Genomic DNA, 19590 nt, shown 5'->3' with positions numbered 1-19590 from the left:
TAAACAAATGGGATCTAATAAAACTTAAAAGCTCTTATGAACAAAGGAAACTGCCAACAAGACGAAAAGACAACCCTCAGAATGGGAGAAAATATTTGCAAACAAATCAATAAACAAAGGATTAATCTCCAAAATATATAAATAGCTCATGCAGCTCAATATTAAAAAAAAAACAACCCAATCAAAAAATAGGCAGAAGATGTAAATAGACATTTCTCCAAAAAAGACATACAGATGGCCAAGAAGCTCATGAAAATCTGCTCAACATCACTAATTATTAGAGAAATGCAATTCAAAACTACAATTAGGTATCATCTCAAACCAGTTAGAATGGGCATCATCAGAAAATCTATAATAAATAAATGCTAGAGAGGGTGTGGAGAAAAGGGAACCCTCTTGCACTGTTGGTGGGAATGTAAATTGATACAGCCACTATGGAGAACAGCATGGAGGTTCCTTAAAAATCTATAAATAGAATTACCATATGAACCAGCAATCCCACTACTGGGCATATACCCTACGAAAACCATAATTCAAAAACAGTCATGTACCACAATGGTCATTAAAGCATCATTTACCTTAGCCAGGACATGGAAAAAACTTAAATGCCCATTGACAGACAAATGGGTAAAGAAGAAGTGGTACATATATACAATGGAATATTACTCAGCCATAAAAAGGAATGAAATTGGGTCATTTGTAGAGACGTGGATGGATCTAGAGACTCATACAGAGTGACGTATGTCAGAAAGAGAAAAACAAATATTGTATATTAACACATATATGTGGAACCTAGAAAAATGATACAGATGAACCAATTTTCAGGGCAGAAATAGAACACAGATGTAGAGAACAAACATATGGACACCAAGGTCGGAAAGCGGTGGGGGTGGTGGGGGTGGTGTGATGAATTGGGAGATTGGGATTGACATAGATACACTGCTATGTACAAAATAAATAGTAAGAAAAAATTATGTTTATTTAAACCGAAGTATAATTCTGACAAACTTTTTGATAGCAACAATAATTAAGTTCTGTAATATGTCAGCTTAAATATAATTCCCAAGGCCCTTAGTTAACTTTAAAATCTAGTATGAATGGTAAGTATAATTTTGGATATCTGGGTAATTTCTAAGTAATGTAGGAGGCTCAAACATTGGTCATAAGGTTTAGTCTATATCTAGCTTTGCTTCTTATATTATATGTCATGAAGTAGGTAGATCTTTATGTCAGTCAAATTGCCACTAAGAAGGTATAAAATGTATGTGTGTAGCAGTGGGGATTATTTCATGTGTTCTTATAAACTCTTTTGGTTTGTGTGAAATTGTGATTTATATTAAGAAATATATATTTTGTCTTCCTCTTGTTTCTGGCTCCTAAAACCCTTGGAACTTCCTAAGTGATGAGCGTAATAAAGGTGTCTTTTGTTATGTTAAAAAGAAAAAAACAAACAAAAAAAACCCTGTAGTGATCGAATGACAATCATATTCCTTTCCAAATAGTCACACATATTGTTACATGAAAATTAACTATATGAAGAAAATAGTTAACAAATGAATGATGTTCTACTACCTATTGATTAATCATTCAGCTTCATAATCATAGGGAAAAGACTTAATGTATCTATGCATAATCCAAATTAATTTATATTCATTTCTTTGAAAAAGGTGATTTTTCCATAAGTAAAAAAATTCTACATCAATAATACTGTTCATCAAAATATAAATGCAGATAAAGGGGAAATAAAAAGTCCATGTGATATATTTTAAATCTAGTTTGAATTTTCTTAATTGCAGTTTGTAAAATGTTTCAGGGCCATATTTAAGTGATATAATTGCCTAATGATAATCAGAATAAAAAGTCTTGGAAGAAGTAAGCATTTATAGTCCATTGAAAAATTATTGCTTAAAACATAATTGTTTTCTATTTATTGATTTGCAGTGACAATGACAAGAACATTTACCAAAGTTGCTTTGCTTTTAGTTGTAAATGGAAAAGGTGATGTTTATGAATACTTCAATTATAAGTGCCATGAAATATATTTTGAATAAAGGCTCAAATATAGTGAAAATAGCAATGAAAGTGATAAGTAATAATGGGCTCAGTATTAGTAGTATCTATAATCTGTTTTGTATATATGTACATATGTATATAATATTTATTATTAATAAAAGTATACGTTATTCTATACTATTGTGGTGATTGTAAAATTGGCCACAATATTTTGCAGATCCTCCCATCAAGAACTAGAGTTTATTTCCCTGGACGTTATATTTAAGCTAGCCTTATGATTTGATTTAACCAAAAGCATGTGTTGAAAGTGAGGCTGTGCAAGTCATGAATCTAAGACTCGACAGGCCATGTATTTCTATTCTTTCTGCCAACACCCTCACATAAAGAAGCCCGAGTTAGTTTCTCCAGTGATGACAGACACATGGGCCCTGTTGCACCCTTTCCTAGAGCTCACTCCCAGATCAATCACCCAGCTACCTGACAGCGGGCTTGAGCCCAGCAGACATCAACAGATCTGCTGAACAACTATAAGCTAAATCACCAAATAACAGAATAATGAGATAAATAAATGGCCTTTATTTTAAGTTGCTAAGTTTTTGAGTATTTTCTCTCAAGTGGTAAAGAACTATTAAAAACATTAATCATGTAAGGAGGACAAGGAAAAGAAATTTATCGCTCAACCATTTCATTGTACAGATTACAAACAAATTCAGAAGGGTGATGTTTACTTTTTAAAATTGTACATCAGGTTTGTAAATCACCTGCAATGTTAACTCTGTTGTGTAATTAATATTTGGCCTTTTTTCTACTGACGATGTTAAAGAGATATGTCAATTAACTTTGAAAAAATACACTCAAATATCTAATTCTATATGCAAAAGTGAAACTAACATGGTACCACTGTGAAATATGTCATGTTTAGTTTTATAATAAATCTGAAACTATTCATGACTCCATAAATATTTAACCTTAATATTCAAGATACCTAGTATTTGCTTTTGAAAGATGCACAATGCAGTTAAACTGAATTTCAGCAAAAACCAAAACAACACAAAACAAAAAACAGTAATAAAAAATATAACCAAAATCTTACACTGCATAAGATCTTAAAACGTGAGGTTTTTTTCCCCCTGGTGATTCAAGGAAATCCACAGTTTAAGATTCATAGTATCTCTTGGGAAAAGAGTTATTATGGGTGGCCAGTTTTCTAGAGATGTAGGATTTTACCTACCTCTTTATGCATCAACTATTTAAATCCGTCCACTTTGAATAATTTTCTTCCTAAAATATATTTATTGCCCTACCAAAAGAAGGATAATTTTAATGGTTCTTAGAAACTGAATATCTGTGGCATATTAGTTATTTTAGCAAATATTTGTTTCATTCATCATTTCCACTTCTCTAGAAAGTGATGCTGGTTGTGTTGGACTTGGCTCTTTGGCTTGCTTTGTACAATGGAATGTGGACAGATGAGGCAATGTCAATTTCAAGCCTTAGGTCCTAAAAGGCATTATGAGCTTTCACGTGACCATCTGGGAGCTACTGAATTCTACCATGACAAGTACATGTTCTGGAAGCTGGCTCTCATTTCTTAACTTTTCCCTTCATTCTCTTGCTACAGTGTCACTTCTATTTTTTGCTTATAAACCAGGCATCCAGTATTGTTTCAACTAAGTAAATCTGTGAGTAGAATTTGAATGAGAAATTGGGGCTCCATATATGATTAAAGTGAATGAAGTTTGGAATATGAATTTTGGAATAAATAACTTCATTGCAAAGAGTCTGCTTACTCTGGTAGATTTATAATTGCTCAAAATACTTGTTGTCCTTCTGAGGGCAGGCCTTCTAGAGGGAATAATTGGTATCTCTACCATGTTGAACTCAGCCCTGACACAGATTGACCAGTGAAATATGAGAGAAAAACAAATGTTTAATGTCCAAGCAGAAGCTTTACAAGCCAGAGTGTAGCTCACCAACTGCCATGGACTGAATGTTTGTGTGTCCCAAAATCCAAATGCTGAAATCCTAACCCACAATGTTATGTTATTAGGAGCTGGGGGTCTTTGGGAGGTAATTATGTCATGAGGGTGGAGCTTTCATGATGGAGTTAGTGCCCTTATGAAAGAAACTCCAGAGAGCGTTTAGTCTTCTAAATAAAATAAGAGAATGGCAGTCTGCAACCCAAAAGGGGATCCTAACCAGAACCTGACCATGCTGGCACCCTGATCTTGGACTTCGAGCCTCCAGAACTGAGAAGTAAATTTCTGTTGTTTAAAAGCCACCCCGTCTGTGTCACTTTTTATAGTAGTCGAAACTAAGATGCCTCCTCTCTGTTCACTCTACTTGGAAACTGACATGATAATGACAATGACAAGAGCTGCTTCATCAACCTGGTTACAGAACAGAGAGCTCAGAGCACAGCCACAGCTCATCAACACTGGCATGCCACGAGTCAGAAGTAAACCTTTGTTATTGTCCATCATTGATTATTTGGAGTCATTGCATAATCTAGACTGAAAGTCACTCTTACTTGTTTTATAAAATAAATTTTACTTGTTCAAAAATTTGTGGGACTTTTTTTTAGATAACTATATTAAACATATTGATGTGGAAGGACTCCATATCTTATAATCTTGATAGATTTTAAATGACTTCCAAAACATCAGAGATCACTTCAAATTTTGAAGTGATGGTCATAAACTTCTTTTTAGCTACTTCAAGATTATGTTACAGTTTTTAAAATGTGAAGAATGTGAAATGAGTTTCAAGAAAAAAATAATTAGGGAGGAAAACCAACTTTAGAAAGTTTATATTATTAATTAATTGTTTGACATCAAACCACAGAGATAGATGCTACAATTATTTCTGCATCACTGGCTCACTGCCTTCATAAATGCTACTACAGAGTGCCAGCCACTGAAAGTGATTGCATTACTTTTCAAATTTCACTGTGTATTGCATGTTCATGGACAAATTCATCAACAATTAAACAAATTCTGAGTATATTTCATCTTAGAACAATGAAAAATTTATTATTTAATATGCCTGAAAATCTAAAAAATGTTTGATGATTAAGTGAGCCATGAAGCTTCAATACCTTCATTACATCATTTTACATTACGTCCTGGGTAAAAATAAGACATGCTTTATCTGTAAAGCTGATCTAATGCATTCTCATGACTTTGAATGCCATGTATTTTCATACCCTCAGGTGTATATCTCCAGCACTAACTTGTTTTCATAGCTGCAAACTTATATATACAACTAGATATTTAATACATTTACATGGATATCTGACAGTGATCACAAATTTAAACATCCAGAACTGAATGCTATGTGGGTTAAGCCAAGAACTGTTTCTATTCTATTAATGACACTAATATTCAAAGAGTTTTTCAAACTAGAATCTTTTTTATAAACAATGAATTTTCAACTTCATTATCTGAGAAATTTCAGAGTTCTATTGATCCAACCTCCTATATTTAGAATCATCCCCCTTCTGCTGCCTATTTTATTCAATATCTCCTACTAGAAATACACTAAGTACTCATTAAACATTCACTGAAGAAATTAATATCCAGTGAATAGGTGGAGTATCTAATATAGTCAATTTATTGAATTATCTTCTTTGTATAATAAGATATTTTATTAACCTGTTTTACAGTTTTCTGTATGTGTTTATTAAAATATTTTATTTAAAATTTGTTTCAGGTTTATTGAGGTATAATTAAAAATTAAATGTTAAGATACTTAAAATGTACAACACGATGACTTGATATATGTATACATTATTAAAGGACTCCCCCAGTGAGTTAATTAACACATCCATCACCATACATATTTACTTTTTTGGTTTTGGTGAGAACATTTAAGTTGTACTCTCAGCAAATTTCAATTATACAATACAGTGGTGTCAGCTATAGTCATCATGTTATACAATAGATCCTCTGGCCTTATTCATCTTATAACTGAAATTTCATACCCTTTTAACAACCTCTCTTTATTTCCTCCAACCCCCAGCCAACAGCAGTCACTTTTCTACTCTCTGATTCTATGAGTTTAACTTAAAAACAAAATCCACATATAAGTGATACCATGCAGTATTTATTTTTCTCTGTCTGACATTTCTCTTAGCATAATGCCCTTTAGTTTCATTCATACTGTTGCAAATGACAGAATTTCCTTCTTTTTAAAGGCTGAATAATATTTCATTGAATATATATACAATGAATATATACACAAAATATATTTACATATTTTCTTTATCCATTCATCTGTAGATGGACACTTAGGTTGTTTCCATAATACTGGAAATAATACTTTGTAAATAATACTTGGCTTCTGTAAATAATACTGCTATAATCATGGAAGTACAGATATCTCTGAGATAATGATTTCACTTCCATTGGATATATACACAAAAGTTCGATTATTGGATTATATGGTAGTTCTATTTTCCATTTCTTGAGGAATATCCATACTGTTTTCCATAGTGTCTGTGCCAATTTGCATTCCCACCAACTAGTGCACAAAGGTTCCCTTTTCTTCACATCCTGGCCAACACATATTATCTCTTGTTGTTTTGATGATAGCCATTGTAACAGGTTTGAGGTGATATTGTGGTTTTGATTTTCATTTTCCTGATGACTAGTGATTTTGAAAATCTTTTCATGTACCTGTTGGCCGCCTGTATGTCTTTGGGAAAAAAGTCTATTTAGATCTTTTGTTTATTTTAAAGTTGGGTTATTTATTCTTTTGCTATTGAGGTATATGAGTTCCTTATATATTTTGGATATTAACCCCTTGTTGGATATATGGTTTGCACATATTTCTCCCATTTCATAGGTTGTCTTTACATTTTATTGATGGTTTTCTTTACCATGAAGAAGCTTTTTAGTTTGAGTAGTCCTGCCTTACTGTAATCCTACAGTTTTAAATAGAAAAGGAAACATTACACATATATATGTATATATATACATATATATATGTATAACTGTTTTTCCTCTCTTTCTCTGTTATATTTTTCTAATGATGAAAGGATCACTAATATTGAAATGACAAAATCATGAATCTCATCTTTAATTCAAGTTTCATTGAATGCACCTGTCAGAATAGTTTAGGTTGTGTTGCAAAACTCATTGGTTTGAAACAACATATGCTATGTTTTCACATGCACTACATGTATATCACAGGTTGACTGATGCAACTACTCTGCATTTTCCTTAGTCTAGGATCTATATTGACATAGCAGACAACATATGGAACATTGCTTGTTTCCAAGGCAAAAGTTAGGGGGAAAAATGGTAGTGAAATTAGATTAGGTTTTTAAAACTTCCCTCAGGAAATAAATACATGTCTTTCACTCTCATTTCACAGAACAAAATCCGTTACTTTGAAGAGGTAGGCAAGTTTAATTCTACCATGTTTCTGTGTGAGAACAAGAAAAAATCTTAATAAACAACACCAATATTTATCAGAGTTTAATATTTACCTCTGATCAAATAGTTGGTCCCCTATCCTTTACTCATGAGTATCCTTTACTCACCCTTATCATTTACTCAAAATACAACACCATGTCCTCACAGAAGCAATGAAAAATTCTTTTCAATTATGGTATCAATCTCAATGTCCAAGATGTCTGAATGATGTGAGGTATTATGTACTTATGCAACTCAGAGACCTATGAACTAAAAGACAAGGTATCTGCTCTCCAAGAGCCCACTTCCTACCCATGGATGTTGAGAAACCAAAAATGCTTTTAATGCTTCTAAAGTCAGTGTCCAAAATGATTAAAATTTTATTATCTAGAATATTCTAGAAGACCATAAAACCAGGCACTATTTCCATCGTTTCTCTGTGTGTCTTAAGTAAGAATACACAATGCATGTTATTTTACTCTCATGATAGATAGATATAATGTTACATATATATTTCAAACATTGTTTTATACATGCTAGAGAGAGAGAGAAGAGAGGGAGGGAGAAGAGAAGAGAGGAAGGCCAGAAAATTTAGTTTTTTTTCAGGTTGGGGAGACAGAATATGAAATATAATTCATTTTCCCTGCTTTACATAAGACATAGGCTTTCCATCATTGACCAAGAAAGACATTAGTTTCCTAGGTACATGACAGAAATAAAATATAGTCAGCTCATAAGCTATTAAATAAATATAAGATCAACTATTTTGTTACATGAATTACAAAGTTACCTCTATCACCAGTGTGATCTTATATATAGTGTCCATAAAATCATGATAGCAAATAATAATCAAAATTCCTTCCCCACTGCATATGTCAGGCAGTTTAGTCTCTGTTCCTCATGGTCCAGAAGTGGTAGCTATTAGGCACCATAACATTATCGTTCTCCTCATTGTTGTACAGTTAACATTTTTTTGAAACTTTTATCAGTTTCTTTTGAAACTAGAAAAATTAGTCTTCAGTAGTTATGCAGGGCATAGGCTTCTAGAGTACACTCATCTCACAGGCTTAAATGTAGAAAAGGCAAGCACAGAATTCATAGTTCCAATTGACAGTTTTAAATGTAAAATGTTTTTGTTAAATACACCACAACACAAGAATAAAAAGTATTTTACAGGTAAGGAATTCTACCTCTGGACATATGTTTTCTGGCTTCTGTAAATTGAACAGACTCTAGGTGACAAAGTGATAATGCAATAACAAAACTATTTCACCTGCAATAACAAATGCCAAATTCTATTTCACCTGGCAATATTGTGGAAACTGTGGGCTATAACTACATCTGATAGAAATAGTATATTTTTAGTATATATAGTATAGTTACTCTGTTTTGCTACATATACTGTGGGTGTTCAGTGAAGAATCATGTAGAGTGTAGATCAGTCCATATGTTAGAGATGATGGTAATTTAAACTTGGATGGGTACAGTTCAGTAAGGAGATATATTGTGTATAAAATGAAGTGATTTACTGATTGATTGCATGTAGTAAAAACAGGGAGAGATTCTAGAGAGTCAGCAGCTTGATAAACTGGCTCAGGTGAGACTTTCTCCATCAGTTCATTAAAGAATTATATTCATAGGTGAATTCTCTATTGATGAGGACACTTTGATCATGTTGCAAACACTTGCTGATTGTTGGCCTCTTCAACCTCCCAAATGAATAACTTTGAGGCAATAAGCAGATATGGAAAAATTGCACATTCCATCACATACACATTATGCATCATTTTAGTGATAAGTAGTATGTGTAAATAGAAGAGCCATAATCAGGCAAAGAGGAAATGGGTGTGTTTCTATACAGAAGTAAAGCTAACCTTTGAGTCCAGATTTTTTTTCTATTATAATACAGAACAGCCTCAATATCAGTTAACTAGAAAATTAGGTATTTTAGCCAAATTGTACTTACATACTTAAACTGACATGGAGCATTAAGTTATTGAATTCTATTATCAACAAAGGCCTAGGAAGACATTATGTCTATACGATGCCAGAAATGCCAACTGAAAAGTAAAAGCAAGTAAATTTATGGATCTATTTATTTATAATTACAAAAAACCTATTTGATTTCTTTCTTCCCAGTTTGAAAGAAAGCCAGTTTTGTTTTAGCAATCAACACCTCAGGGTTTGTGGCTATTCTTGCTGTTTGTGTTCTTATCATGTCAAAAGTTAAAAGAATTCTACATAAAATAGCTCTTTAGATAAAAGTAGTTTCTCAAGGATTTTAGAGTGAGAGCTTTTTGAAACTTTTCTATCTATAAAAAAGTAGTAGCCTATATCTGAATGATTGCCTCGGGATTCTGTTAAAGTTGCGATTAAGTTAAATTCAGACTATTACAGGATTTTATTAAATAAAGTTTATGAGAAGCAGATAATAAATATATATTTAATGGCACACAGATCAGTATTGACAAGTAAAGGGCTCAGTTAGGCAGTAATTCATCAAATGTCTTGTAAAAAGATATTACTAACTACATCACATTTTGATTTTTTTAAAAAAATCAAATAACCAATAATTACAATTCAGAGACACCCCACATGAAGTAATATTACATGGTTAATAATCGCATGTACAAGGTGAAGTATTAAAAGTGGCAAACTCAGACATTAAGAATTCTCAAATTTTCTAACCGAAGTATTAAAAGTACAGTTTTTATGAAATCTTACTACCCTATTATTCTCTCTACAGTTTTCTGGTGAACATTGGTATTTTTATCATTAAAAGGAGAGGAGAATTTTTGAGTACTTTATTTTATTCATAAGAAGCCTTTAAAAAACTTTTGAGAATTTTTACTTAGCGTATATAGGTGATAGAGGGCTCTTGAGGTCAAGTTCCTTGAAGAAAAGATTAAAGAAAAAAGAATGTGATGATATTGGAAATGTTTATCAACCCTAACATTTTAGAGTTCTTTCCTTGCTCTTGAATCATCCACTTGTCACTAGATAAGCTTCTGACATTTTAAAAAATAGAAGTGAGACAGGAATAGTTAGCAACTGGAAATTATTCCATTTTACACTGTTAAATTTTTAAAATGTATTTTTCATATACATTTTTGATGTTCCAAAAAATAATTAAGGTGATATTTAACAATATTTTTAAAAAATATGCTCTCCATTTTCATCATTCTTTATAGTTATATTATTTTAATTATTCATGGTAAATAACTACATCAGTTAAATATTCCCAACTGCATTTCCTTCTTTATGAAGGGCTTGTTAGCTTTTGTAATCAGAACATGACTATTTGTTAGTAAATTATACACAGTACAAAGTTGAATTCTATACATTTTTGTTGGGAGCAAGCCGAGAGGAATTTGGACATTCAGTGGAATAATTTAATTAAATGTCCTTTTCTGTGAATATATTTGCATTTATTTGATTGATAATTAGATTTAGAAAATAGTAAAAAGTACTTTCAAATATCATACTCTTCCATCCAAAAACTGTCGCTGCTAAACATGAGTGCATTGTCAAATCCATATATCCCTTGAACAGGCATCAATTTATTCAGTAAATATTGGTTAAACACTTTCTTTGGGCCAAGCACTGTTTTAAATGTTGGAGATACAGGAGTGAAAATACCCAAAGCCCTGATTTTGTGAAACTGGAATAATAGGGGTAGGCCAAATAATAACCAAAATGAAAAAAAAGGAAAATAAGCAGTATGTTAAATAGTGATAAGTGTTAGCAAAGAAGTAGAACAGGAAAGAGTAATAGAGGATACTGGCAGATTTTGCAATTTTACACAGGTAAAGGGCCCCAAGGAAAAAGTGACAGGTAAGTAAAGACCTAAAGGAAGACACTGACTAGTTCTGAGTAGGGAATGATATTATCTGACATGATTTTAACAGGCTAGTTCTGGTTGCTATGTAGAGAATATATTGAATGTGCTAAGGACAGAGCAGAGGAAAGATTTAGGAGTGCGGGCATTAGAGATGGTGAAAATTTGTCAGTCTGGATATATTTGAAAGTATCAAAGAAGATGGATTGTATGTGGGCTGTGAGATTAAGAGATGAGTCATGATGCCTCTAAGTGTTTGGTTTGAGCTATTTGAAAGATGTAGTTGCTACTTGTTGATTTTGAAAACTCTGTGGAAAATTTTTTTGGGAAGACCAAGCACTCAGTTTTAGATACACCAAGTTTGAAATGCCTAGTAAACATCCAAGTAGATGGATAAATAGATGGATGAATACACAGATACATAGATAAATACACAGATAGATACATACATAGATAAATGGATTTGTATTTCAGGGGAAAAGAATAAGCTGTAGTTTTATGTTTATGAGTCATCAGTATGCAGATGATATTTAAAGCTATAGGACTCAATAAAGTAAATGACTAAAGATGTGGAAAAGTCCTGATGACTGAGTTGGTGACAGTCCACACCTAATAAGTCAGATAATGAAGAAGCAGCAGGAGAAAAGGGAGAAGCCAATGATGTGGGTTTTTTAAAAATGTGTGTGTTATTCTGGAACTCAAAGAGCAAACATGTTTTCAGGAGAAGGATGTGCTTAGCAGTGGCAGATGTTGCCCATATACTAAGTAAGTGAAGCATGAGAACCGACCTTTGGATTTAGCAAGGTATTTATTACTGCCTCACTGGTGACCTCAGCAAGTTCATATTCTGAAGTGATAGAGGCAAATGCCTGAATACAGTGGGTTCAGTATAGAATGAGAAGAGGAAAATGTGTACAGACAACATGAACACAATGAAAGTAAGGAGAGAAACGGGATAGAAGCTGGAGAAGATAATGAAGGCAGTAGAAGGATTTGTGGTTCTTTGGGGTGTGTGTTTGTGTGTGTGTGTGTAAGTAAAAGAACATGATTCAATATGTTTTCTTTAATCCAAGGAATTCATTTAATGTTTTTGTCTTATGAATATCTTGAGTAAATACTTTGTCCATTCTGAAGTTAAAGTTATAATATCTAGATGCAAACAAAATTTCTGAGATAGCATATATTACTAAAATACATACATCCTATTCATATTTGAAAATTCATATCTAACATAAGCATTATACCAGATCATGTCAATAGGCAATTGTCAAGAAGTCAAATTTATAGACTGTGCCAGTATCACGAGTTTCATCACTTATTTTTTCTTGGATTTGTATGCAGATTAAATTTCTCTTTCCAAGTGATTATTAAATTAAAAAAATTAGTTCCCCTATTATGTTCAAGACACTATGCTAAATGTGTTACATATCTTACTCTTCACTATAGGCTTACAAAATAGATTTTATTAACCTATGTTCTAAATAAGAGTCCTGGGGATCAGCAATTCAGTGACTTTCCCAAGCCTTTGATAAATATGACTGATGTAGCAGGGATTCAGTCCAGGTATACTTAGTTCCAAAATATATGACCTTCAACCTTGACTACTTTATAACATTATAGTTACTGAAAGACAGGGACTAAGTTATAAGCAACACTTCTTTTGTATACTGGGTAGAACCAAGTCTAATGAGAGGCAATTAACATGACCTTACTCTTAATATAGCTGTTAATCTGTCCAAGAAAAGAACAATATATTGGACAAAATGTTTCTCATGTTTACAATCATTAAGCAAAAAAAAAAGTAAACTAATACAGATTATTTTTTTCTTTTAAATGTCTTGCCATTATTATGAGACATTATTTATGAGACAGTTTTAAATTACAAAGCTAAAACAAGACAAAACAAAATTTGTGCTGCTGACAAGTCAGAGATTTGGATGCAGTAAGTTGCACATCAGATGGTGTTGATTGTGCAATAAAGGCTGTGAGGAATCCAAAATTAATCCTCTAGCTAGTCTACTGAGTTTCCCTAAAGGTTTGCCACTGGAGATGCAATTACCAGGACTCTTACAGTTCAAGTGTAACCAAATCCTTACCTCGAAAGAATGATGGCTTTCTGCATGCTTAAATTTTGTGCTGTTTAATTAATACCTAAAAATGTAAAGCTCCATGTCTTAGCTTCAAATAAAATCTCAAAAACAGAAATGTTAAATGTACTAGGAAAATAATTAGTAGCCCAACATTTTCTCATTACTTTAAAGTAGATTTTGTGTCAACATTTAGACACATATCAAGACACAACCAGCCTCATTTTAGAATTTTGGTCTTTGTAAATCCTTGACCAGTATAATATCTATTCCACTTATTGTTTTATTTCCCTTCATTTCATTGTATTTTCCTTCTAAGTTTTAAATTTTCAGTAGTGAGAAACTGCAAACATCAACAACCTCTGGATGATAATTTTATTTTTAAAATTCTATGGATGTAGAAAAAAAACTTATGGTTACCAGGGCATAAGGGGGGGAGGGATAAATTGGGAGATTGGGATTGACATATACACACTACTATTTATAAAATAGATAACTAATAAGAACCTGCCTTGTAGCACAGGGAACTCTATTCAATACTCTGTAATGGCCTATACAGGAAAAGAATCTAAATAATAAAGAGTGGATATATGTATAACTGATTTACATTGCTGTACACCTGAAACTAACACAACATTGTAAATCAACTATACTTCAATTAAAAAAAATGTCTTATTCCTGTATGATATAAAAAATACATTTTACTGAGATACTTAAATGGTAACATGCCTGAAGTTTGTAATTTAAAGGTCTATTATACATAATTCATATTTATCATTTATACATGGCCCCAGTGGTACTATAGAAAAGAATATGATTTAGAGTTGCAAAGAAATGGTTTTGAATTTCATATTTTCCACATATGAACTACATGAACTTGTAAAAGGTCTGTATTTTTCATTTCCATATGTAAATAAAAGTTAATATTACACGAGTAATAGGCTGGTCATAGTGTTATAATTACTAAATAAGAAAGTATTATTATCTTCTTGGCAATTAAAAGCAAGTAAACAATTTCTTCTCTTTTCCTCTTATCTAGAAACACAGCTAGAGCATAGATAAATGGAATCAGTGATTGAATTTTAATTTTAGAACAACAGAAAAAAACTTATTCAACCTGTCTGTAAAGCAAAATAAAGATATGTCTTATTAAAAATGTCAATCTTTCTCATAATAAATTGAAATACTAATGTTTTTTCAAACTTTAGGAAAACTGAAAATGACTGGAATATTGTACATACACATGTATATCTACAATACACACATATATTTGTTTTTTTTAATTTTGTAACCTAGGAAGTATATATCTTATCTTTCCTTAGTGAAACATTGATATGTGATATGAATATAGAGGAATAGCATATTAAGCAAGACTTTTTTTTTAGGAACTTAAACATTGTAGTTTTGAAATGAGTTAACTTTTCATAAAAAGTGAAATTGTTATATTTCAAGACAGTTAAAGCAATTATAAATAATTTTCAAATGACTAGATTTTATCACATATGCTAAATATTACTTTTAATAACTTTGGGGCCTTTTGCTTGCTGTTTTCTACAAACACTATTAAGACTCTGAAAATTTGAATATGCAAGGAAGTGCATGAATAGAAAGACATTTTGTCATGTAGGCTGAGAAGGTGAGCACTAAAATTTTACCTCCTGCCAATGGCCAATGTTAGGAGGAAAACCAAAACCTAGTAATTATTAGTTACCATTTAAATTGAGTATGAAAATTCAGTGAATATTTTCTACTGAAACAAAGTATATAAAGTATACTTCAAAGTATATTATAAAGTATCCATCCCACTCATCTTAAAATTAATATTAAAATCCAGAGATACATTTTGGTATTGTCTTATCAGCATTAAGCAAGTGATCAGTAATCTTTGGGGCAAAAAAGAGAATTTTAAATAAATAAATGAAACTCACCTTGTCCACAATACATATCTGCTTTCTGGTTTGAGCATCAAGTATTTCAATCTCAAAGTGAGTAGTTTTTGAATGTTTAACAGCTGGAGTTGATTTTAGAGGGCCTGCTGAGAGTATAAATTGCGACAAAGAGTGAAAATTTCTCAGGTCATTCTTCAGTATGGACCGTGTAGCTCCTGGGGAAGTTAATTCTCTCTTGCGTTCTGAAGCAAGGAACTTGTGCCTTTTGAACATTGTGTGAACTACCAGGAGAATCTGTCTTGTCAACAGGAGACACTTGCAAGTGTGTTCCCTTCAAACAAGTTAAATACTGCTGGTGAAACCTGGAAAGGTCAAGTGGCATGCAATTCCAAGAGTTCAGTTTTATTTAGCAGGCTTGAAAACAATGACTGATCTCTTTCTATATATAACACACTATTGTGAATTGCTGCAATGTAGATTACTTGACCAGCATTGGAATTATTTCTAGCTTTCTCCTTTTATCTCTGCTTCTTAATATGGCCAGTAGTATCTGAAATTCCAAAGTAAGATAAGAATAGACAAGAGTTTTATCTCTGAACTCTGGATACACTAATCTTTAAACACATATATTATTATTCACACATTCACATGTAGATGTATTTAAAATTAGCTTATTGCTATCTTATAGTTAGATTTTAAAATACCTAGTACATTATTACATAACAACATTTTTTGGTAAATGCTGCCTAGGATAAAGATTTGTGCCATGTTTTGAATGCACACATATACATCTGATAGAAAACAGACAAGTTCTTCATTCCATACAGGGAGTAGAAAAATGGCAAATCATCTATGAGATTGGAATATAGAGAGAGGAACTGTATAATTTAAGGAAAAGGAAGTAAACCTTATTTTAACATTTTTATGCACATTACATCATAAGGAGATCATTAAGTTTATATACAAAATCAGTACTAAACATCACATTTATCACAAAACTAGGTTATGGCAAATTCAAATAATCTCAGAATGAACACTGAAAAGTGATAAACAAACTAGAAAGAAGGGTTTGTGAAAGATTCCAGGTACTCTGAGACCTGTAAATCTGATGAAGGAACAACTGACAAAAAATCCAAACTGTAGTGTCATTGATTCAAAGGAATATTACAGGAAAATATTCTGGGATGTTATTTTCAATGAAAACATGAAAAGGGAAATGTCTACAACAGTAGATGGGGAAATCTAAATATCTACATTAAACTAATCTTTACTTTTATAATTAAATAAAGTATGTAATTTAAAAAATTTGGACTACACATTATGTGCTGGAGATTCACTTACACATTGTTCAGTTATCATTTTCCTACTCTAGACCACCAGCACACTCAATATTTATTATTAAAAATAGAAGACAGAGATGTATGTGTATATATATTTGCATGTGCACACACACACACACACACACATTGTCAATTTTACCACCCCGGTTGTTCAAGACTTTAAACTTGGGATTACCCTTAACATTTCCCTTTCTCCCACACCTAAGATCTAATCCATCAGAAATCCAGAACACAATCTTGTCACCATCTCCATAGCTAACTTCAAAGCATCAATCTCACCTGTATTGCTTTTCCAAACTGATCTCCCTTTGTCAATATTGTTCAATTTATAGTCTCTTTATAAGGCAGCAGCTAGTGATCAATCCTTATATTAAAACAGGTAATGCAATTATCTGCTTAACACACTGTTTGGGGATTCCTATTTTATGTAATGAAAAAGCCAAATTTCTCTGAAAACGTCTACAGGGCTCTGCATCATCAGCTTTTTTTTTTTTTTTTTTTTTTTGCGGTACGCGGGCCTATCACTGTTGTGGCCTCTCCCGTTGCGGAGCACAGGCTCCGGACGCGCAGGCTCAGCGGCCATGGCTCATGGGCGCAGCCGCTCCGCAGCATGTGGGATCTTCCTGGACCGAGGCACGAACCCGTGTCCCCTGCATCGGCAGGAGGACTCTCACCACTGCGTCATCAGGGAAGCCCCATCAGCGTTTTTTAATATCTCTGATCTCATCCTCTAACCTATCCACAGTGCTCAGAACAGTGTCTGGCACACAGCAGGTGCCTAATACATATGTATTAAACAAATAATCAACTAATAAATAATCGATCAATAAATGTATCTTAACGGTGTAGGCAGAATGATGTAAATTAATTGCATGCTGAGGTAAACTACTAGCACATTATAGCAAGGTAACATAACTGTGCAACCCATATAATATAATCTTCAGAGATCGTTTCTATTTAAAAAAAAAAAAAGAAGAGAATAGTTGAAGGACACAGGTGCCAAACTGCAAGAGCTCCCATTGCCAACACTGGAATAATTCAAGTAGGAACATAAATACTGATGATAATATATTCTAACTCAAAGAACAGTGTAAATATCTGTGAGTCCATACTGTTATAAATAAGTGATTGAATAAATAATAGATAAATAAATTGGGACAAGGGGTGAAATTTCCATATACAAGAATTGCAAATTATATATAAAAATCTCCCCTTGAATGTGGGTTTCATTTAAGTAACACAATGAATGGAAGTGGAAAACAGAAGCTTTATGGTGGAAAAACCTGGCAGGCAAACAGCATTTTAACCTAGAGGCCAAGTCTAATATCACCACGAAGAGTCATGCTGATATCATGTACCAACTGATATCATGAGATGAGGGCACTTCACCTCTGGGGTATTCTTCCAAAAGTTTATTACCTCAGTCTAACCATGAGAAAATATCAGACAAACACAAATTGAGGGGTGTTCTACAAAAATACCTAATATTCTCTCAAACTGTCAAGAATATAAAAAATGAGGAAAAATTGAGATACTGTGGCAGATCAAAAGAGACTATGTAAAGACATGAATAAAATGCAATGTGGTATCCTGATTGTTTTCTGGAAGAGAAAATAAATGAATAGAAAATCCAGTAAAATAAGAATAACATCTGAAGTTTAATTAATAGTATTGTACCAATATTAATTTCTGAGTTTTGACCAAGGTTATGCAAGATGTTAAGATAGGGGAAACTGAGTAAAAACTACACAAAAAACTTTCTTTTCAATGTTTTTGTAAAATTATTCTAAAGTAAAAGGTATGAAGTAAACATATACCGACACATGCAAAAAAAAAATGGCATTATTTAAAAGGAGAAAATTGTAGATTTTTGTCTGCTGATCACCTAAGATAAAAATTTTGGAAGAGAATAAAAAACATTTCAGATATTATGCTATTTATTGTTTCATTTTGTATTTTGAAGTAGCTTTAAAAATAAAATGTTTTATATATGCTAAGGTGTTCTTTTAAGATTATTGCTAAATACATCATAATGAAATTAATACCATGAATTACTATTTGTTTAATACTAGACCTGACATACCACTTTAAACTAGATTGCAGTTTAAATATATTTATAATAAAAAACTATTATAAAACAATGCAGCATAAAACAGGAATCTTTATTCCAATTGCATTTACTTACAGTAAAATGTGAAGAGGGGGGCTTACAATATCATTTTTCTTTATCCTCATATTTTTCATTTTTTTGACAGAAAGCATATCATTTCAATTTATTTTCCATTTGAAGTGCTACTTCTTATGAGATCATTTAAAATAATTAATAGACATTTTTAGAGCAGTTTTAGTTCAAACAAAAATTGGGCAATTAGAAGTGCGGAGTTTCCATATATTTATTCTCTTCCTTCCCAATACACTATACATCCTATTATTAATATCTTGCATTAATGTGAAACATTTGTTACAATTGATGAACCAATATTGATAGATATTTATGAATTAAAGTCCATACTTTATTTTAGAGTTTAGTCTTGGTGTTTTAGGACTAAACTAAACTAAAGTTCTATGACTTTTGACAAATGGATAAATTCATGTATCCGCCATGATAACATCATACAGAATAGTTTCACTGACCTGAGAGTGTTCTGTGCTCTACCTTTTCATCCCTCTCTGCACTGCTCCTGAATTCATGGCAAACACTGATATTTTTACTGTCTTTGTAGTTTTGCCTTTTCCAGAATATCATTAGTTGGAATCATACAGTATGTAATGTTTTCAGACTGGCTTCTTTCACTTAACAATATGCATTTAAAATTAGAGGTTTTTTAAAAATCACTGAATAATATCCCGTTATATGAATGTACCACAGTTTACTTATTCATTCATCTATTGAAGGACATCTTTGTTGTTGCCATGAACATTTGTGTTCAGGTTTATGTATGAGTATAATTTCAATTTATTTGGGTAAAGAACTAAGAGTGTGATTGCTTAATTGAACGGTAGGCC

The 19590-nt window shown here is 32.2% G+C and overlaps 1 protein-coding gene across 1 annotated transcript in view; it reads right to left on the bottom strand.

Annotated features, from left to right (window-relative positions):
• The window catches only part of TECRL (trans-2,3-enoyl-CoA reductase like), an 89397-nt gene extending 73839 nt beyond the window's left edge, over window positions 1-15558 (bottom strand). The window contains exon 1 of the mRNA XM_065877949.1: window positions 15284-15558. Coding sequence (XP_065734021.1) covers window positions 15284-15517 — 234 coding nt within the window. The 5' untranslated portion in view covers window positions 15518-15558. The remainder of the gene's footprint in view (window positions 1-15283) is intronic.
• Between the last annotated feature and the right edge of the window lie 4032 nt (window positions 15559-19590).

The sequence above is a fragment of the Phocoena phocoena genome, chromosome 5 (assembly GCF_963924675.1).
Source record: "Phocoena phocoena chromosome 5, mPhoPho1.1, whole genome shotgun sequence".
NCBI lineage: Eukaryota > Metazoa > Chordata > Mammalia > Artiodactyla > Phocoenidae > Phocoena > Phocoena phocoena.
The sequence above is the reverse complement of the archived record's forward strand: the minus strand, read 5'-3'. Positions and strand labels throughout refer to the sequence as shown.